The sequence below is a fragment of the Microtus ochrogaster genome (assembly GCF_000317375.1).
Source record: "Microtus ochrogaster isolate Prairie Vole_2 chromosome 14 unlocalized genomic scaffold, MicOch1.0 chr14_random_3, whole genome shotgun sequence".
Taxonomy (NCBI): Eukaryota; Metazoa; Chordata; class Mammalia; order Rodentia; family Cricetidae; genus Microtus; species Microtus ochrogaster.
The window spans coordinates 10,874,396-10,897,210 of NW_004949098.1; the positions used below are offsets into that span (position 1 = coordinate 10,874,396).

Sequence of the window (22,815 nt, forward strand, 5' to 3'; positions counted from 1 at the left end):
CAGAGTTACAGCGTGTTTCTCTCTCAGAGTTACAGAGCTACAGAGTTACAGTGTGTTTCTCTCTCAGAGTTACAGCGTGTTTCTGTGCCAAACTCTAGGTGGGCTGGGGATTTTTCCTAGTTTGAAATGTTTTGTTTTACTCTACAGAGCAAAGTTTTTTCTGATAGATCTGCCTAAGCTCCCATAACAGATTTTCTTTTAAAAAGATGGAGAGAATTGAATGAAGATGTTTTTGGCCTGTTTTGGTAAAAGCTTGGCTGAAGCTGAACCAAATGTTTCTAACTGATTGCAGTATTGGCTGCCCACCATGGATGAAAACTTTCATCTTTCAGTACTGAAAATTAACTTCATCATCATTATGCAAAATTAACCTCGTCAGTTGTGTCTCAGAATGTTCTCCTCTTCCGTTGTAGGAGAGAAAGAAGTTTGGTCCCCTTGGCTGGAATATCTGTTATGAATTTAATGACAGTGATAGAGAATGTGCCTTGCTGAATCTCAACCTTTACTGCCACGAAGGGAAGATCCCCTGGGATGCTCTAATTTACATTACTGGTCAGTGTGTGCACGGGACCTGGGCACCTGTCTGTGAAGCAGAGTTATTGATTTACACCTGCCTGGCCCCTGTGAAGACTGTGTTCTCCCCCATTGTTTAATGTTGGCAGTGACAACTCATGACCCCTTTGTGAACTTACAACAGTGACAAGCATGTCATGAGAATATTTGCACATAGAAAATTGGGGAGACATTTCTCCCCAGTAGCAATAATACCAGACATCGTGTGTGTGTGTGTGTGTGTGTGTGTCTCAGTGATGTATATATATATATATATATATATATATATATATATATATATATATATATATATATATACACATATATGCATGCATATATGTATATATATATATGCTCATGTTGTGTCTGTACATGTGTGCACTGTAAAATCTAGAGGTAGACATTAAGTGTGCTCCTAAACCATTTTTTTATTCTTGGAAGATTTTATTTACATATCCAATATGTATTAATCACATCTACCTTTCTTATCCCCTCTCCCACTCTGCTTAGGCAAAGGGAGAGCCATTTTTCTTTGGGGCTGTGACCACTGGTAGGTTTCCAGTTTACTTTCTGAGGCAGAGCCTCTCACTGAACCTGGAGCTCACTGTTTGGCTAGGCTGACTGACCAATGAGCTGGAGGAACCTGCCTGTCTCTGCCCTCACTCCCAGTGCCGGGAGTACAGACACAAGCCACGAGGCCAGGCTCTCCTGCAGATGCAGGGGATGGAGACTCAGGTTCTCATGCCGGGGCAACAGGCACTTTACTGGCAGCCATCTTGTTAGCCCCAGGCACTACTTTATATAGCTAAAATGAGTCTGTATGCTAAAGTCTTAAGTCAGCCTGGGCAATGTCGTATCATATGTGAAATCCTTCTGGGAACACTATAGTGGATCTAGAACTTTCCCAAGGCATTATATTAACATTAAAAATCATTCCATGTGGTCCCTTCCTGCACGTGTTTTTGGAGCGACACTGAAGCAGGCTGAGTGCTGCATCTATGGAGAGAGAAACAGTGCAACCACAAATTTGAATCCCCCTGACCTCATCTCTGACAGACAAACTCTCTCTTTCCCTCTAATTTATGAGGTAGATACAGATCTACTGTCCTTCAGCAAATGTGAGGTTCCGTTTTCTCAGTGGGCTCAAACAAAAGCAATGTTTCATGGAAAGTGAGTACATTTTAGAATCTGACAGTCACTGAGGGGGGAGTGTGGGGTCAACACTCAAGAACCTTCTGAAACAAAGGAAAAGGGAAGAAATCCTTCAGAAGAGTCCAATAACTTTAGTTTCTGTTATTTGAAAGAATAAAACTGTGGAGCTGAGGAGATGGTTCGGTGGTTAAGAGTATTCGCTGTTTTTGCAAAGGACCTGGGTTCAGTTCCCAGCACTGACATGGGAGCTCACTAGAGCCTCTAAGACCAGTTCCAAGTGATCTGATGTCCTTTTCTGACCCCTGTAGGTTCCTGCACACAGTGCGTCTAAACTCATGCAGGATCACATACATACACACATAATTTAAAATATAAAGTAAAATAATGAGGAGAGCATACACATGTTACATTTTTCCTGTTTTTCAAAAGTTATTAGAGGGACATAGCAACCACTTTCAGTACCAACTAAATGTGCATAAAAATAAACCTAATCAAATTTGTTAATGTAAAAAAATAGGAATATCTTTTAAAATGCAAGCTCCCTTTCAGGTGAAATCACCTATGGTGGGAGAGTGACCGACACCTGGGACCAGAGATGTCTTCGAACTGTCTTGAAAAGATTTTTCTCTCCCGAGACACTGAGTGATGACTATAAGTACTCAGAATCAGGTAAATGACTTTTATGCCAAAAGTCCCTTCCCCAGAAGTCTCGAACAGCAATGTGCCCTGTCCATAGTGACAGCTTTATCCCACCCTCGTGTTTAACGCTGTCAAAGCTGGCTTGGCAGTGAGAACGCAGTACTGTATGTTATATAGCAACCACTCTGAATTTGTTTGGCATTAAATTTGATTGTAATATATCTAAATGCATTTTTGGAGATATGGAATAATGTATTTTTAATATAATTGGAGAACACTTCCATGACCAAATATTGAGTAACGAAGAAGTATTAATTGGAGGCAACTCTTTTGGGGTCAGACAGTAAACAGATCAATGGCTTGAGTGTCAGTCAGTTCCTACGAGGAAGAAATCTGATTACAACACTGTCAGCTCACCAAAGCTCCTGCTGTTAAGTCACTAGACGCTGCTTCCAGTCAACCGTACGCCTTGTCATCACTGGGGAAAGGGCAGTGATGTTATATTTCAATATTTCGCAAATGTAGCCTTTGATTTGATGAATTATAATCTATTTACCAAATCAACACAAGGACATTTTCTAACATGAGCACAAATTTGGATCCCTTAATGAGGCTCACTTCCAACAGCGTCCGGAACCCTGCTGGGCTCCCTACTCTGAAAAGATCACGTTGCTAATCTCTGCTGCTCATGTGACTTGGGGCCAGAACAGCGGCTGATGGTGACAAGTATGAACTGTTCTCAGAAAGGACGTGTGCTCTGTGTTCAGCACCACGCTGGGCAGCTCACAATCACCTGTAATCCCAGTTTCAGGGAGCCCAGCACCCTCTTTCTGTCCTCCACAGGCACATGCGCTCACATGTACATAGCCATGGGAAGACACACACACACACAGAATCATTGTGTAATTGAAATAAGAACCAAGCCAGGCAGTGCTGATCCATTTTATACACATTTGTCTTCTGCTTTTTATTGACAGGCATCTATTTCTCCCCCTTGGCTGACAGTCTCCAAGAGTTTAAGGACTACATTGAAGATCTACCTTTGATAGATGATCCAGAAATTTTTGGAATGCATGAAAATGCCAACCTAGTTTTTCAGGTATGTTGTCTTTCTGCTTAATATACATATTTACATTTGCATATAAACTCGAGACATTGCTCCTGCCCTCACAGCTCTGTGAGCTACAGTGCCTTCAGGAAAAAGTAAAAGACTGGTTAGCTAGCCTCTCTTTCAGCAATGGTTTCAATTCACTCTGCTGCCTTCGAGGTCTTTCATGAGACTCACTTCCCTCAGTGGCCAGAATCTTTCTGGCTCCATACTCTGAAAAGATGAAAATGCTAATCTCTGATGCCCAAAGCCTCAAGAAAAATGAATGTAACTAGACACAGACTTCACAGAATCCTAAGATGCACATGTGTGTGTGTGTGCACGCATTCACATGTGTGTGTGTTCTCTTCTCCTGCCCTTCTCCCACCACACTGAACACATTTGGCTCCTGTTACACGAAGGTTATGGTTAGAGCAGAACACTACAGTTCCGAATGCTCCAAGTGTCTCTTCTCAGCGCCTTGGTTCAGATTCTGTGGGTAAATACCCGAGGAAGATAATTAACCTTGCTCTCTCAAAGTAGTCGAGGTACCAGACCATAGCACTAGCTCCAAAGCAGTGATTTTAACCTGGGTCATGACCCCTTTGGGGGTCGAATGACCCTTTCACAGGGGTCACCTAAGACCATTGGAAAAAACAGATATTTACATTATGATTCATAACAGTAGCCAAATTACAGCAATGAAGTAAAAACAAAAATATTTTCTGATTGGGTTCACCACACTTGAGGACCTCGCATGGCCCAGCTTCATCTTAGCATCTCAGGCATCCATAAAGAATTGTGCTGTCACTTTCTGTTTACTTAGGTAATATTATATCCTTCTGGTATCTCTGATGGAGTTGAAGACTAAATAAATATAATCATAGTTTTCCTTACTTATGAGAAAAGATAAATTAGATATAAAACTTTAGATTCATAAAGATAGGATAGATGACAGAATATTTTCCTTAATTTGCCAAATGTAAATGGACTAAATATTAGAACTATAATTCTTACTTGATAACTATCTTATATATGTAATTTTATTATGTTAATGTTAAAACCTTTTTTAGTTAGACAGAAAAGGGGAGATGATATGGGATGTCCTTCTGTATTTGTGTTGCTTGTATTGGTTAATAAATAAAGCTTCTTTTTTTTGATTTTTGAAAAAAAAAAAAAAGAATTGCGCTATCTCTGAGGACTCCAGACATCTCTAACGGTCAAGGATTAGATCAGTAGAAAAGGCCCGGGGTGGGGAGATCATCTTTCTTTTCAAGTTAAATTTTTCCTGCATACATGTTAGAAGGTGAAGCCACCAGCCAGTGGTGGTGCAGGCCTTTAATCCCAGCACTCAGGAGGCAGAGGCAGGTGGATCTCTGTGAGTTCGAGGCCAGCCTGGTCTACAAAGCTAGTTCCAGGACAACCAGGACTGTTACACAGAGAAACCCTGTCTTGAAAAACCAAAAGAAAGAAGGTGAGGTCTACCACAGTATCAGGGAATCTACCAACACCGGACTCCCCAGAAAGCACACCACAGGAGGTCAGTGTTCTGACCCCTGGTTTCATGTTTGCCAACAATGCTGCTGCTGCATTCAACAGGACATTAAGATAATATGTCATGGTTTCTGCTGATCTGCTTTCAGGAGAGTGTACTTGTGGCTAAGCCTTCTATCTACTCCACCCTGACCTCTGACTGCTTCTTGTAAATGGTGGGGGGAGGAGGAAGGATAGGGGAAGTAGACAGAAGAAAGAAAGCATGGGAGGGCTGGCCTACCCTTCTCTTGAGGACAGCTTCAAGAGGGATAAAGCCACCCCACCCTAACCCCTCCCCCCACATACACACGTGCACACACACACACAAACGCACACACACGCCTGTCATTGTAGGCATTGTAAACCAGGCATGGAGTCTGTGCTTTCCATTGGTTTCAGAATGTGTCATGAGTCCCCAACCTGATTCTCTCCGCAAAGCTCCTTCTTCTACGGTTCTGGATTAATGTTACAGCCACTCTCCTTTGAACAAATGTCCCTTTTTCTTCCTCAGGATTAGGATAAGATAAAAGCTGGAAAGATGGCTCAGCAGTTAAGAGCACTGACTGCTCTTCCAGGGGACTTGGGTTCAATTCCCAGCACCCACATGGCAGCTCATGACCATCTCTAACTCTAACTCCAGGGGATTCATGCACTCTGGAACATGAACATGGTGCACAAACACGCAAGCAAACCACCCATACCTATAATACAACATACAGAGGTGGGCATGTGACCCAAGCTTAACCAAAGGCTGCACCTCCTCCCTCGGCCATTGTAATTGGTCCAAGAAGTGCACAGATGTCCAGCACCGAGTACACAAATGCTGGGTTTCAGGAAGTCAGTGGCTGGGATGTCATATCTGCAACTGTCTGTCTTTCCCCTGATAATCCCACCCGCTCCCCAACCGTCATATGGGGAAGCTTATGTGCCATAGGAAAAACTAAGAGCAGCAGAGAGGAAAACAGCCGGGCATGTGCAGAAGGGACGAGATTATACCCGTGTCTGCCCGAGTAGATGTCCACACTCTCCAGGTCCCGACTGAGTCACAGAATTGAACTGGCTTTATTAGTACAGCTTTGCAGAGGAAGAGTTTACAGGTTGTTGTTGTTGTTGTTGTTGTTGCTGGAGACAGAATTGTTGTGTGTAATGGTCCTGACTGTCCCGGAACTCACTTTGTAGACCAGGCTGTCTTAGAACTCACAGATATCCACCTGCCTCTCTCTGCCTCCCAAGTGCTGGGATTAAAAGCATTTACAGATTTAATACAAGCACGGTGACACCAATGAGAAATGGAGCCCAGAAAAGTGCACAAAGCTATGCCGCTTGGTGTTGTGTTAACACAGGGAGGCAGCAGTGGGTGCCTGACTCCAGGATGGAGAGAGGTCAGAGCAAGATAAAAGTTTTGTATCTTTCTTATTTTTGTTGTTCCTTGAAATTATAATAGAATAATGTCGTTTCTCTCTTCTTTTTCTTCTTTTTCCTACCTTTAAACCCTCTTATGTGCCATCACCTTGATCTCTTCAAATCCATGACCTCTTTTCTTTAGTTGTTGTTGGTGGTGGTGGTGGTGGTGTGTATGTTGTGTGTGCATTCCTAAATACATAAATGCAACTGTTCAGTATGTATAATTTAACAGGTATGTGTTTTCAAAGCCGAGCATTTGGTAGAAGTGTGCTCTTCCCTGGGGAAGACTATTGAAGATTTTTGGTTTGGTTTTTGTTTTAGTGTTTTAGTATCAAAGTGGATCATTATGAAATAGTATTCTGCTTAGGCTGGATAATTCTGTCCCTTTTGAGGAATGTGGTCTGAACACAAAATCTCTACATTCCTCCTACACTTCGCAAATTTTATTTAAATACATGTTTAGTAGAAACTAGTAAAGGACAGACGGGGCAGGAGGGGCAGATCTGAGATCCGAGTGTGTGTCAGCAGCCCCCTCTGCTGTCTGAACCGGCTTTGTTACCCCAGTGCACTGCCAGGATGTCACTTTCTGACCCTGAGACTGAGCGGGATGAGGGAGAAGTGAGCTATTCTGAGAACGGACTTACTGTTCCTATGAAGGAAAGCCGGATAAAAACCGACTGGATGCCGGGCGGTGGTGGCGCACGCCTTTAATCCCAGCACTTGGGAGGCAGAGACAGGCGGATCTCTGTGAGTTCTAGACCAGCCTGGTCTACAAGAGCTAGTTCCAGGACAGGCTCCAAAACCACAGAGAAACCCTGTCTTGAAAACCCAAAAAAAAAAAAAAAAAAAAAAAAAAACCCGACTGGATGGAAAGGCTGCCCCCACGCATCAGATTCTGCCAGACAAGGAGTGCTATTGGCTGTTGACTCATGCCTAACAAGCACTCCTTAGAGCTACTTGCTGCTCTTGAAGGGCCAGCGTGGACCAGAAGTGGAAGATGCAGGCTTGTGTCCACACAGCTGCTGGGTCTGTCGTCCTACCAGAAAGGTCTTCTTATCCTGTGCAGGGAGGGGGAATGAAGGAAGAAAGACACCAGAAAGACACAGTTGAACCAAGCCAGCTAACGTGGAAACCCGCTGAGCTTCCGGTCCAAGTTCAGAGATGCCCACGTCCATGTATCCAGAGATCCTTAGGAAACCACGTGCCATCCTGCCCCAGAGGCCAAAAAGAAGGAGCTGGAATGCTTTGCTGGGCTTGGAGAGCCCAGGCTGGAGTTACAGACCAAGCTGGCCGAATGTGTCTATGCTGGGCAAAGCCAATGAGATGATTGCTGATGGCCAAACAGATTTTCCCTTTTTTTTCTAATCAATGGACATAAGGTCTTGGTTCAGAAAGATGAATAGGTCTAGAGGGCTGACAAACAGCGTCATGTGTGTAATCAATGCTACTATGCACTCAACATTTGATGAAGAGAGAGTTGGCATAATAAAGACAGCTGCCACCAAGCCTAGTGGCACGAGTTCAATCCCTAACACCCACATGGAGGAAAGAGAGAAGCAACTCCTGTAAGTTGTCCTCTGACCTCCACTTTCATGTCAGGGCGTACATGCGCACATGATGCACACTTTTCTTAATGTAAAAAAATTAACTTGGTTAAGAGAGTAGTTCTTGTATTCTAACCTCAGTTGAATTAATGCCTGTGTGTTTGAACACTTGCCTCTTTCCTATATGTAAATGACACACATGACAAACTACCTGACTCCATCTTCCCTGTTGTCTTACCACCCCTGCAGTACAAGGAGACCAACACCCTCATCAACACCATACTTGAGGTTCAGCCAAGATCCTCCTCGGGTGGCGAGGGGAAGAGCAATGATGAGATCGTCCAGGAGCTTGTTGCTTCAATCCGGACCAGAGTTCCAGGTAAGAAATATTTGTTGGCACCCACCCGTGACGGGAGCTTTAGGAACAAACCCGGAGAACTAAATGGTAAGCAGATGTGGAGGCTTAATTTCCTTCATAGATTTCTCTCTCCCTGGAGAGCTCAGCTCACGTGGAGTTCCCCATTCCTGTCTGGAAACCTGCTGCACCCCAGCAGCCCACCTGCAAGGATCGAGAGGAGCCACCGCCCACACGACTTCAGCCAGGCTTTGCTCCGAGCTGATTCTAACGTCTCTGGACTTGTGGCATCTGAGACAGTAGCTGCTGGCAATGCATGGCAGCTTGTTAACCTTAAATTTTGACATCGAGTCCTTTGTTGCACTAAGCATTTTAAATGCTTGTGTCTTGGACAGCACAGATGGGGCCATTTCCATCATCATATAAAGCTTTATTAGAGCTCTGCCCTCAATTCCACCTCAGTATTTTTTTGACTCAGGAGAAATGGCTACTTTAACCTTATTTGCTGGTAATTTATGGAATCTTCCTGAAGGATCACAAGAGAGTTACTCTCCCACTTCCCTAAGACTGACAATATAGTTACGTCCCTAGATCAATTGTTGGTGAGCAGAAGTGATGTCATAACAAGGGAGAGATAACTGAGGTAGAGAAGAGGAGCCCCTGACAGAGTCCTGGCAGTACTCTAAAGGCTTCCGGCTGAAAAAGATTCGTGTGACCCAAGAAGAATCCTGATATTCCCCAACCCACAAGGGGCAGGCCCCAAAACAGAATGTCCACTTGGGCAGGGAGTTTTGTTAATGTTGAAGAAAGCTGCCAGTTAGTTTAGGGAGCAGCTTCTTCTAAATAAACACAATGGGGAGGGGGGTAGCAGTGATGCGAAGATGAGGGTGATGGAGACAGTGGGCTTTCTCCAGGTGCCCATTGACGCAGAGATTTTCTACCCATGGTAAAGCTCACACGTACACTCTGAAGTGGGAAGCACGCTTCATGGAGTTTATGCTTTCCCTGTGAAATGAGAAGCAGGCCATCTGCCACGGTTGAGAGCAAAAGGTCCGACCACTCCACAGAACTTAGGGGCTTGAAATGCCCCTGGGGTGCAGGGGAGACAGTAAGGCTCGTGTAACCACAGCTCTGTGGTCCAGAGAGACAGCAGAGAGATGGTCCTCCAGTAGCCCGATTGTGAAGGCTCAGGAAAGAATCCGGTCTGTGTGCAGCATATCTTAGAATCCCTTATCTGCTCACTCATGCTGCAGACATTCAAGGAAAATGCAATTCTTTCCTTCATCCTAGCCCATGTGGCTCATTTGGACCTCCGTTTTGTAGGACTGGGGTTGGAAGGACATATCATTCAGTCTTTGAGTGATGCTCAGTAACTTGGGATAAATTCAAGTCTCTCCTCCTCTGTCTCCCAGCCCCACCCCCTCCTTTCCCGGAAGTAGTGCAGGTCTACAGGGAAGAACAGGATTTATGCACTTATATTCAATGGGCGGTGCCGGGGCTGGGAGGGGTGGAGGGAGTGGGTCCCCAGCCCTCTGGCCTCTGGATTGTCGCTTGTCAAATGAGCCATCACTATGGTGGGTAGCATTTGCCACCAAGGTATTCGGAGTTCTGTTTTTCTAGTTCTGCCAAAGCGAAATGTATCTTGTGTGAAGTCAGAGGATGACTTTTGGGAGTCGGTTCTCTCCCTTTAACTGGGTCTGACTCGGGGATTGGACTCGCGTTAGGAGGTTTAGCAGCAGGCACCATTCATTACCCACTGACCCATCTGCCCAACCCCAGATATATTTTCTTAAGCCTCCCTGTCACTCCTCCACACCCCCTGTGGAGAGTGACTCACAGGATCCCCTCACTCAGACCTGCAGGCTCCAAGCCGCACTGACTTCTGTTCCACTCGCTTAGGCTCAGATCCTCCCCCATGGTTACCAGAAAGGGAGCCGCCTGCCCTTCACTTGGGTACATGCATGCCTTCCTTCCACACTACCCCAGTCAGGGTCTCTTGTGCTCTACCTCCCTGTGGCCAAGCCAAAGTTCAAACGGGCACAGAAGACGAGCACCGCCATGACAGGGAGTAAAATACTGATTCATTCTCTCTCTCTCTCTCTCTCTCTCTATATATATATATATATATATATATATCTCACACACACACACGCACACACACACATTTTTCTCTGGTTTTCATTCGTTTAAGCCTTATTGTTTTGTGACTGATTGTATGTAAACACAGGTGGATCATCAGAGACTTGTAAGTTTTAAAAATGGTGTCAAATTTAAGCTCTTGCTTAAATAATGAGAGAAAATAGCTTTAGAAAAAATATGTAACAAGAAGCCAGGCCCGGTGAGAAGGCTCCATGGGTAAAGTGCCCATCTGGCAAGCCTGAGGGCCTGTGTGCACACAAAGGTGGAAGGAGAACAAACTCCTCAGAGTTGCCCTTTGACCCCCCCACTGGCACGTCATGGCATGCATATATCTGCACTCACATGTCCTGTGATATTTTAAAGGAGAGTCCCATGACGGTAGCAGTGTTGTGAGGATGGAAATCAAGGATGTTTGGTCTGAGAAGCCAACTGTGTGTGTTTCAGAAGTCCTGCAAATGGAGGGAGCTTCCGAGAGCCTTTTTGTCAAGGACGCTCAAGGCCGCCTGGACTCTCTGACCACCGTCCTTGGCCAGGAAGTGGACCGGTTCAACAACCTGCTGAAGTTGATACATGTATGAGTGCTTCCCTCCACCTTTGCCTCTGGGTAGCTGAGCCTTATGGGAAACGCTAGAAAAACACGAGCGTGCTTAGAAGCCTCTGTCCTAGCGTTTCTAAGCTTCTGTTTGGCTGTGCTATCCTCAGACCCAGGCTGTGTATGGTTGAGTATTTCCTTGTCCTAGCAGTGGCTGTGTGAACATGTGACATTACAAACCCCCAAGCTCCTCACTGACCTGCCTTAAAGTTTTAGAATTACTGTCGGGGCTGGGGAGATGGCTCGGCGGTCAAGAGCACTGGCTGCTCTTACAGAGGACCTGGGTTCAGTCCCTGGCACCCACATGGCAGCTCACAGCCACCTATAATATCAGTCCCAAGGGATCACTTTCCCTCTTCTAGCTTCCACGGGCACATATGTGGTACGCATGCATATACACAGGCACACAACAGTTAAGCACATAAAATAATAGAACACGTAGATTTACTTTAAAAAAAATAAAGACAACACATAAGGAGTAATACCAAGGTTGTCTTTGCCACATGCATGTACACACACATGCTCAGTTACACACATAAGAACTGTGAAAGCCATTGTCCCCTCACCCCAGTAATTATACCTGTAATAATCTTTTTTCTTCTCCCAGATTTCTCTAGAAACACTCAACAAAGCGATTGCTGGACTTGTGGTGATGTCCGAAGAAATGGAAAAAGTGTATCAGAGTTTCCTCAACAACCAGGTTCCCTCTCTTTGGTCTAACACAGCCTACCCATCGCTGAAGCCGCTGGGATCGTGGGTCAAAGACCTTATTCTGAGGACTGCATTCGTGGATGTACGAGAGATTTCACTTGTGTGGGTTTTGATAGATTGACAGCTTCTCTGGCCCTAAATTCTTGAGGGAGCACTGAGTAGCAACTGTTAGGAATCATTTGATTCTGGAGAAACAGAACCTTCCAGTATGGCTTCACGTTGAAAGTCTTAAGTAGATTATAATGCCATTTTCCCTAAGCTCTTATCTATATATTGGTTTTCAACTTCAGGCCATTCCTGAGGCTTTAGCTGCAGTGTATGGCTCATAGTAAGGTGCAAACATGACATGGCTCCACATAGCCAGATGTGCGTTTGCTGTCCTAGCCTCTTGTCCCTCGTGGTTTCAGGCTGAAGGGGAATGGACCAGCAGTAACATGAGGGGCGGGGTTAGATGATGCCACATCGATTAGATGCCACCCACCCCAACACAGCTCTCACTTAGATGGTGCGTTCACCTCAGAAATGAAGTGCCTCATGAAATCACGTCTCTCCCTCAGCTGTGGCTCAAAAGAGGACAGCCCAAGTCCTTCTGGATTTCCGGGTTCTTCTTTCCTCAAGGATTCCTCACAGGTACTGGTGCCTCCCCTAGGAAAGCCTCATGGGAAATGTCGTGGCTGCCAAGGCCTGACTGGCCCTGCTGACCCTGTTGATCTAGGACAATCTAGAATTACTCTTCCTCCATCCCTGGGCGTGGGGGTAAGGAATAGATGCTCCCTGGTAAACTAATCCTTGCCCCTCGCTGGTGATCTATGCTTGGGTTTGATTTAGGCTAAATCCATGAATAGAAAGCTCTCAGTTCAACTCTCCTTGTGACAGAACCCTCCTATCCCCTAACCTCCTTCCAAGCTTTCAGCCGCTGTTCCCCGTACATGCCCCAGCTCTGGGCAGCTTCCTCTCTCTCAAAGAGACTTTCTATTTTGAGACAGGGTCTCCTGATGGAGGAAGGTCATTGGTTAAAAAAATAAAGAAACTGCTTGGCTGGCCCTCATAGGTTAAAACATAGGTGGGAGGAGTAAACAGAACAGAATGCTGGGAGGAAGAGGAAGTGAGCTCAGACTCGACAGCTCTGCGCTCTGGAGAGAGACACCATGCCCCGCTCCCGGGCAGACATACGCAATTCAGCTCCGACCCAGGATGGACATAGGCTAGAATCTTCCCGGTAAGCGCACCTTGGGGTGCAACACAGATGATTAGAAATGGGCTAAATTAGTATGTGAGAATTAGCCTAGAAGAGGCTAGATAGAAATGGGCCAAGCAGTGTTTAAATGAATACAGTTTGTGTGTTGTTATTTCGGGGCATAAGCTAGCCATGTGGGCGGCCGGGTGCCGGGGATGCAGCCTGCCACTCCTATTACTACAGTCTCCTGTAGCCCACATCGCCTTGACTTCCAGATACAGTCAAGGATGACCTTGTTCCTAATCCTACTGCCTCCAGACAATGCTGGGGATTGAGCCCAGAGCTTTGTGCATCTAGGCAAGCACACTTCCCACTGAGCAACATCCCAAGTATAAGAAATACTCTTGATATCCCTTCATTAATCCTAGCAGACTTGGCTGTTAAGTCCCAGAGGGACGCAGACCGTGGGCTTCTGGACACCCAGCAGACCGTGGGCTTCTGGACACCCAGCAGACCGTGGGCTTCTGGACACCCAGTCCTCAGTTTGTCTCATTTCTATTCCCTGATAAACAGCGCATATAAGCAAGCTGGTCAAAATTCTGAATTTAGGCAGACTTACCTTCAAACTTTCTCATGAGTTTGTCTCTCATGGCAGGGCAATAGCCTTGAAGCTTAGCTCTCCTGCCCTTTGTTTATGGTTTGTTTACTCATTTGTCTTTTTGTTTGGAGTTTGTTGGGGTTTTTTGCTTGGATTTTTGTTTTTTGTTTTTTTGTTTTGGGGGGCTGGTTGGTTAGTTGATTGGTGAGTGAGTGGGTGAGTGAGTGAGTGAGTGAGTGAGTGAGTGAGTGAGTGAGTGAGTGAGTTAGTTTTTTGGGGCAGAGTCTCATTATGAAGCCTTGGCTAGGCTGGAGCTCACTATGGAGACTAGGCTAGCCTTGAATTTACAGAAATCTGCCTGCTTCTGCCTCCAAAGTGCTGGATTTATAAGTGTTTATTGCCATACAGAGTATGTTTGTTCTATACTTTTGTGAATGTGTGTGTGTGTGTGTGTGTGTGTGTGTGTGTGTGTGTGTGTGTGTAGCAAGTATGCAAGTATTTGTGTATGCTTGTGTGTGCAGATGCCTATGGAGGCCAGAAGAGGCTGTTGGATTCCCCTACACTGGAGTTATATATGTGGTTGTGAGTTACCTGACATAGATACTGGGAACTGGACTTGGGCCTCTGCAAGAATAACAAGTGCTCTTACCCACTGAGTCATCTCTCCAGCCCTCTTTCCTCTCTTCTTAATCATGACATAAATGTATACACCCTTTGGATCCTTAACCACCCCCTCCCCAAGATGATTCCAGGCTTCTATAAGAAGACTTTCTGCACCCCAATAAGCCTCTCCACCAACGCAATAATCCAAATCAGACCAAATCAAACCAAATTAGAAAAAGCCCAGGTTTAATAGATACCAATGCTCCTGGGTGGCCTTGCAGCCCACAAGAGAGGAGAAAGGGAAGATCAGAAAACCATGTTCTCTGGGATACAATTTAAATACCCTGTGGGAGTGGCCTTGAGCATCTCTGGGGAGGGGTCATCATTTGGCGGGCTTTCTCAGAGGTAGAGTCTGGACTAAGGCAACTCTCGGGGGAGAGGCCTTGGGATGGAACTTCCACCCAAACATTCCCGACTCTTTGGGTATATGGATGCCAGGGGCTGGGGTGATGCTTCCACCCAAACACTATACTCTATGAACTAATTCCATGTAGACATTTGTTAACAGTTTCAGTTTCTTTTTAAATTATTTTTCCTTATATTTATTTGTTTGGAGGGAGAGAAGGAAGGAGGGGAGGTATGTATGTCACAAGATAGATGTGGAGGTCAGGGGACACCTTGCTGGAGTTGGTTCTCTCCTTCCACTGTGTAGGTTCTGGGGATCAAACTAATCAGGCTTGCAGCAAGCGCCTACACCTGCTGAGTCACCCCCACCCCCCCAGGCCCAGTAAGGGTTTCTATGGAGAGGAAGCTCTCTGATGCTATCACAGCAGGGTGAACGGGAGCACAAGCACCTGTGGAAGAGCAATGAAGAGCAATGCGCCTTACAAGACCGACCTTTTTCTACCTTCAGGAACTCTTCAGAACCATGCTCGAAAATATAATTTGCCTATAGATGAACTGAGTTTCAAGTATAACATGATTCCAGTCTACCGAAATCAAGCCTCAGTGATAGAAGCGGCCAAGGACATTAAGTTTGGAGAACAACTGCCCATGGACCTGCAGGTATTGTCCACCTGACTGCATGGCAAAGCTTCTATCCCACTGTCAGTGGAGAGTTGAGGGAGTCTCTCCTGCCCCACCACCCCCATTTGCAGACGTGGGAGAAGAGGGTGGCACCCAACCCCAAAGGCCAGCACCTCAGCAGCAACTGGACAGGAACTTCTCAAATGTAGGCCAATTTATAGAAATGTTTTCTTCATAAAGTTATATTATTTAGATTCAGACAGCAGTAGTCTCCATCTTACAGGAGCAGTATAATAAGACATTGAAAACAGAGTTTCAAAATGAAACAAACTTGGGTTTGAATCCTGGCTCTACCCTTCACCATCCACGCATGCTGAAACAATTGCTTACATGTCTGAACTTTGGAATTCTCATCTATAAATTGTGGCTGGTGGGAGCTGGTGGGGGCTGGAGAGATGGTTCAGTGGTTAAGAGCACTGCTGCTCTTCCAGAGATCCTGAGTTCAATTCCCAGCAACCACATGAAGGCTCACAACCATCCATAATGAGATCTGGTGTCCTCTTATGGCCTGCAGGCAGACATACAGGCAGAGCACTAAGTACATAATTTTTAAAGTCTTTTAAAAATAAAGAGGTTGTGACTGATGACAGGACTCGAAGAATGAAGAGGCACGTGTCATATAGGCAACACAAAGTTCACTCACAACAACCCACTACACTATTATAGACTAAATTTGTCTGCAGCAGCCACTCAGCCCCCTCCTGTTGCCTTGATATCCCTTCTAACGTTAAGCACAGTAAATAGCTAATAGGTGTGTGCTATAGGGTCAGTCTTAATGGTTTTCACACTCATCAGAGGTAATAGAGATATGTAATCTATCTCCTAGAAGGGTCCCCGGATCCTCAGGGGGCCTTGCTGCAAAGGCTGGATGATAATTCCAGCCCTTATCTCCCTCTGCTTCTCAAGAGGGAAAGAGAAGTCATTACTCATCATGTCAGATGGACTAAAGTAGCCATCACTGGGATTTCCAGAGGCATCCCCAATTCTGCATCCTGGTAGGGTGTGGACAATATCAAATTCAGTACCAAACAGGTCAGGGTGTCCAACCTGGCAGATCTCTAGGGTACCTCTCTCTAAAACGCAGTGATAGAAACCACTGTTTTTAGAGGTGCTTGGTGAAGCGGTGGGACACAGACAGTGTGGCTCTCTTCCACTCACCCCTAAACTTCTGAGTATCTTTCAGTTGCCCTCTCCTGAAGATGGAGTTCTTGTTCATGGGATGTTCATGGATGCTTCTCGGTGGGATGATCAAGACATGGTCATAGAGGACGCACTGCCAGGACAGATGAACCCCATGCTGCCTGTAGTTCATTTTGAACCACAACAAAACTACGAGCCAGTCCAAACACTCTACCACTCCCCACTCTACAAGACAGGAGCACGGGCAGGAACACTTTCAACTACAGGTGAGGATGCTCTTAGATTTGTACATTAGACTGGAGGGACGGGCCAGCAGTTAAGAGCACCGGCTGTGGCTCTTACAGAGAACCTAGATTTGAGTTTCAGCATCCCAAGATGGCTGACAACTATCTGTAATTCCAATTCCAGAGGATCCAGTGCCCTCTTCTGGCTTCCAGGGGCACTGCACACATATGCTGCCTAGACAAGCAGGCAAGACACCAATATACATAAAAACAAATAAGTATATTTTAAATAAAAATCTCAGTCAAAACCCAAATACTGCTGCTGGGCATGGTAACACACGCCTTTAATCCCAGCATAAGCAGAGAGCCTGTGAATTCAAGGCCAGCCTGGCCTACATGGTGAATTCCAGACTCGCCAGAGGTACATAGAAAGACTGTGTCTCAAAAAATGAAAGAAAAAAGAAAAAAGCCAGATGCTGGTCACTCAGTCAGTGTACCTGCATGCACAACATCCTGTGTGAAGCCCTCAGCGCTGTGTAAAACTGTGTGTGGTGTTGTGCTAATGGTATGCTAATCCCAGCACTCTTGGTCAAGGCAAGATGATTAGAAGTTCAAGATCATCTTCAACTACTTAGCAACTTTGTGGGGCTAGCCTGGACTGTGAGACTCTCTCTCCCTCTCCCTCTATCTCCCTCTCTCTCTCCCTCCCTCTCTCTCTCTCTTTCTCTCTCCCTCTATCTCCCCCCCTCTTTCTCTCTCCCTCTATTCCCCCCCCCTCTCTCTCTCTCACACACACACACACACACACACACACATACACACACACATCTGGACTGGAAGTGAAGCTCAGTTATAGAACACTTGCCTGGCATGGAAAGTTCATGTGTTCAATGCCTAGGAGAGACAAAAAAAGTGAACTCTGCCAAAAAAAAAAAAAAAAAAATGCTGACTGTAAGTCACTAAGAAATTTATTGGTCCAGTTAACTAGATTTAAGATGAAAGTACCTGTGCTGGAGAGATGACTCAGCAGTTAAAATCATTTGCTGCTCTTACAGAGGGCTGGAATTCCATTTTGAGCACTAATATTAGCCTGTAACTCCAGCTCCAGAGGAACTGTCTTCTGGCCTCTTCAGACATGTGCACTCACATGCACATACCCCTACATAGATACACACACACACGTATGTAAATAAAAATAAAAGAAAACACGTTTATAAATGTTGAAGTTGTATTTGTAGTAATGCTGGGTGTACATGGCTATCATAAACTTAGTGTTTGCTTCTGTTAGACCCTAGGGAGTAGAAAACAGAGTTTAATGGGCAGAGACTTCCAGTTCCAAAATGATGGACTGAAGAGGCACTAAATGCACTCCCTTGCCAAATAAAATCTGGCCATTTTAAAATGAGCTAAGTGGAAAGCTGTGTTACAACACTCTAAATGAACCTGAGATACAGTCCTCACAAGGAGGCAGAGAGAAAGAAAGCCATCTCTACAGATAATATGAGAGCCTGTGGGCCAGTGAGATGACTCAGGGGGTAAAGGCTCTTTCCACCAAAACCTGAGTTTGACCCCCAAGACCCACATGATAGAAGGCAAGAACTGAATCCCACAAGTCACCCTCTGACTCACATCTGTGCCATGTTTTGTGCAGATGCACACACACACACACACACACACAATAATAAATGTAGCTTCTTTAAAAGAACAATAACTTCTTCAAAAAGAACGAGACTGCTAAAGAATATGCTGAGAAAACTCTTCAAAATACAGCATGGTGTGGGGAAAATCTGACATTGTGTAAAGACCTCAATCAATACCTCAGATTTATCTAGCAGGCAACTTAAGAGAAAGTAAGAAAACAGGAGAGGGAATATTGGCAAAGAAAAGCAACTGGTGGTTCCCTAAAACTAAAGAATTGTCCTTGAACTCAGAAATCTCATCAAGTGGGAGGGAGGGATGCTTTTTAAAATGGGACATGGGAAGGGATGCATGGATATTTGCAAAGTGTTCAGGGCAGTATCCAGCACACAGCTAATACTGTCTGAGCAAACCAGGCACTGAACAATGTTCGTGATGAAAATTCTTAGGAGATTACTAGACTGGTCTGGGGAATTCTTTAACCTAGTGATGGTTACTGTCTAAATTTGAGTTTCCATTGCTGTGAAGAGACACCATGATCATGGCAAACCTTATAAAGGAGAACATTTAATTGGGGCTGGTTTACAGTTCAGAGGTTCAGTTCATTATCATCACAGCAGGAAGCAAGGCAGCATGCAGCCACATGTGGTGATGGAGAGGTAGCTGAGAGTTCTGCAGGCAACAGGAAGTGAACTATATCCCACACTGGGTGTAGCTTGAGCTTATGAGACCTCAAAGCCCACCTCTACAGTGACACACTTCCCCAACAGGGCCACACCTCCTAATAGTGCCACTTCCTATGGGCCAAGCATTCAAACATATGAGTCTCTTGGGGCCATACCTATTAAAATCACCACAGTTAACTAGAAAGGGCAATTTGTTAGGACACCTGAACACCAATACTGCTTTCTCCCTAGATATGAATATGAACTTTTGAGTGACAAGATTGGATACAAAACTCATGAGCTCCTTTCCTTTAGAGATGGTGTCCTAGTTCTTTTGTGCTACTTAAATCTAATATTGCAGCCAAAAGCAACCTAGGGGTGGAAAGGCTTTTGACTTATACTTCCAGGTCACCATCTGTCATTGTGGGAAGTCAGGGCAGTAACTGAAGGCAGGAACATGGAGGCAGGAATCATGGAGGAATGTTGCTTGCTGCTTGGTCACAGACTCATGTTTAGCTTTCTTATATAGCCCGGGACTACCAACCTAGGGTTAGCACTTCCCAGGGTGGGTTGGACCCTCTTACATCATTTAATAATTAAGATAATCCCCACTGACTTGCAACAGGCCAATCTTTTCTAGGCAATTCCTCAATCAAGACTTTCTTCTCAGGTGTCTCTGGGCCGTGGCAGGTTGAAAATTAAGACTAACCAGGACCAAGGGGCCATATATTAAATCCTTTCCGCTGTAATGTAAGTCATCATGAAAGAGTTCTGATATAACACAACCTTGGCCTCAGGAACGCAATGACCAAACTTCAAGCACTCACTGCACTCGGCATGGCCTCTGGGAGGCTGTTGGAAGCTTCTCGGTGTAGAAAGTCAAGTTGACCTCATAACAGATGTGTTGTGGTCTCTGTGTGCTAGCTCACATCCTACTGACCACAGTGGTGTCAACTCAACCATCATCATTGGTTAAAGGAAGCATCAGTGCCCGGCTGCTGGCTGCACCTCAGCACTACCCAGAAAGCCTTAGCCAAAACAATAAGAACATGAAATGAGAACTTGGATTTGGAAAGAGGAAACAAAACTGTTATTTGCCTACATAATTGATCACATGGAAAAAGCCAAAGAATTTACAGAAAAGGGTCAACTACAAATGATAGTAAAAAAACAACCGCTGTGTAACCATCAGCAGAATTATTGGTGGAGAACTCTTGTTCAGCAGTTTGAGGTCCCAAGTTCAATCCCCAGCACTGACAAAATGTTAAGAATTTAACAGGATTCAGTCTTCATGCTAGCACACACCTTTAACCCCAGCATTCAGTAGGCAGGAACAGGGGGAATATCTGTAGCCTGAGCTACATGGTAAGCAGGCCAGCCAGAGCTACACAGTTAGACCCTATCTCCCAACAAATTAACAAACAAAAACAGTCAATAGAATCCCTATGTTTCATCAAAAACAAATGGAAACAAAAAGTAAGAGAAGAGATCTGGCTCCACTAAGAACCCAGTCAGTCGGACTAGGAGCAAACCCGACAAGAACAACGTAGCTCGTGGCTCCTGAGGTCAGAACAGCAAGACTCATGAATAAGTGGAAAACCTGAGCCATGTCCACAGTGGGAAGAGTCGATGTTATCAGGATCCCAACTCCCTCCTCAATTAATCTCCGAATTTAAAATGCTCTCATAAAATTGTTGAGAGAACTAACTCTTCTGGTGCTTGTGTGAAATGGAAACAAAGAACAGCAGCACTTCCTTTGAGTAAAATAAAACAGGAGGTCTGTTTCTAACACCACAGTAGCTACAACAGTGTGCCACCACCCCAGGGCTCAGCAGGTCCACCAGACGCTCCTTGGAGAGAGAGCCAGCGCAGCTGTGGGTCTATGGGGACCTGAAGTGATAGCAGCGCCTCGGAAAGTTGGCCAGGGATGGAGAAAATAGTCCACAAGTGGTGCTGGAGAATGTTTAGGTTTAGGTTCTCGCCTCATATTACATATGAAAACTTCAATTAGCCCTGTAGAGGTGGCTCAGCAGGGAGCGTCAGTTGTCACTCTTGCAGAGGACTGGAGTTCAGTCTCAGAACCCACATCAGGTGGTTCATGACAACCTGTGATTCTCTCTCCAGGGCCTTTGATGCCCTCTTCTGGCTGCTAGTCACATACCTGCAGATACAGATTTTAAGTTAGATCATTGATAGGTATTTGAGGCTTATTCACCAAATTTTAAAATGCTTAGCTCCTAATGAAATGGTTGTAATAATCACCAGTGACTGCTCAGCTCCTGAAAAGTCAATCAGGTGTGAGCATGCTTCCTAACGGAGGTCCAGATCACAGGGAACTGACCTTACCAAAGCACTCAGCCATGGATGTAAGCACATCTCTGTCTAAGTTTCCTTCACAAGTCCAGAGCCCAGGGAATCTAGTGGGAGCAACAGCCTGGTTATGTCAACGAATATATTGTAGTGGGCGGTAAAGAGGCAGGGGAGGGGGACTTAGAATTCAAGGGGATTTAGAACACACATCATTGCTGAAAGGCAGAGCCCTCACTTGAATTCTGAATCAAACGGTCAACTACCAATGCACTATATGTAATAGTGGGGTGCACGTGTTATCTGTATATGCACACTTGGAAAAATTTGAACAGCTATTAGAAATTAACATCTTAGCTGTGATAGTTGTTGAGTCTTTTGGAATCATGATTGAGACACGTACTAAAATAAGTGCAGCAAAAATGGTCACCTGGTATTTGCTTCAGAACCATGGAGGCTACGTGAGGAAGTGTGTAAGGAGAGATAGCCAACGAGGAGTTTTATGTTTCCATCTGTCCACAAAGGGGAAACTGCATATGATCAAACGCGAACAGTGACCCTAGCTAATGTCAGGCTAACCAGCGTGTTCCAGCAGCCTCTCCGTATGTCTTAGAACGACACAATAATGCTGTTTGGAAACTGGACGAATGACTGCCCAAGTCTCTTGTTAGCTGAGGCAACATAAAGAAGATGAAAGCAGTCAGGCTCCTCTGATAATGGAGACTGGAAATATTCTCACATATAAAATGTGTTTCTTCACTAAGGGGTCCCCACCCACCTCAGAGCGAGTTCAGCTAAGAACCTGTGCAGGCCCTGGTCCTGCCTGCAGGCAGCAGCTTTCCCTGAGCAGGCTCTGTAGTCCTAAAGCCCATTTGATAGCCTCTGTTCAAGCACCCTAATCCTCTGGGGGATGCAGCCTTTACTTCTGCATCCTTTTCTTTCTTATGTATTCATTCCTTTCTTTTGAGACAGGGTCTCACTGTGTAACTCTGGCAGCTTGGAACTTGCTATGTAGACCAGACTGGCATCAAATTTACAGAGATCCACCTGTCTCTGCCTGCCTAATGCTGGGGACAGATGTGAACCACCACACCCAGACTTCAATTTATTTTTAATTATGTTTATATGTGGTGGGAGTGTGGAGAATATGTACACCTGCATGCACATCCCCACAGGGACCAGAAGAGGGCATCAGATCCCTTGGAACTGGAGTTACAGGTAGCTGTAACTGCCTGACACTGGTGTTCATATATATACACTCCTAACCATTGGGCCATCTCTCCAACCCTCCTACATCCTTTTCTTACACACATTCAGCTGCCATTTACCTTCTAGTTGTCCTACTTCTGCAGCTACAAATATCCTCCATTCCCCTGGTCTCCCCGGACCAGTTTCTCTCCACCCACTGGGTCCTGCTCACCAGTTCCTGCAGCCGCTTATAAACTAACCATCTTGAGGCTTAACATTAATTACATACCCTTTGGCCTATTAGCTCAGGCTTCTTATTAACTAACTCACTCTTACATCTTAAATTAACCCATTTCTATTATTTTATATTTTACTATGAGGCTCATTGATGTGGGAATGATTTCTTATTAATAAAGAAACTGCCTAGGCCCATTTCATAGGCCAACCCTTAGGTAGGCGGAGAAAACAGAACAGGATGCTG

The 22,815-nt window shown here is 45.2% G+C and overlaps 1 protein-coding gene across 1 annotated transcript in view; it reads left to right on the forward strand.

Annotated features, from left to right (window-relative positions):
* Positions 1 to 22,815, forward strand: part of Dnah6 (dynein axonemal heavy chain 6) — a 189,290-nt gene that overhangs the window by 161,379 nt on the left and 5,096 nt on the right. Inside the window, exons 68-76 of the mRNA XM_005364722.3 lie at positions 414 to 552; positions 2,254 to 2,373; positions 3,321 to 3,442; positions 8,161 to 8,290; positions 10,850 to 10,977; positions 11,605 to 11,790; positions 12,266 to 12,338; positions 15,000 to 15,151; positions 16,356 to 16,578. Coding sequence (XP_005364779.1) covers positions 414 to 552; positions 2,254 to 2,373; positions 3,321 to 3,442; positions 8,161 to 8,290; positions 10,850 to 10,977; positions 11,605 to 11,790; positions 12,266 to 12,338; positions 15,000 to 15,151; positions 16,356 to 16,578 — 1,273 coding nt within the window. The remainder of the gene's footprint in view (positions 1 to 413; positions 553 to 2,253; positions 2,374 to 3,320; positions 3,443 to 8,160; positions 8,291 to 10,849; positions 10,978 to 11,604; positions 11,791 to 12,265; positions 12,339 to 14,999; positions 15,152 to 16,355; positions 16,579 to 22,815) is intronic.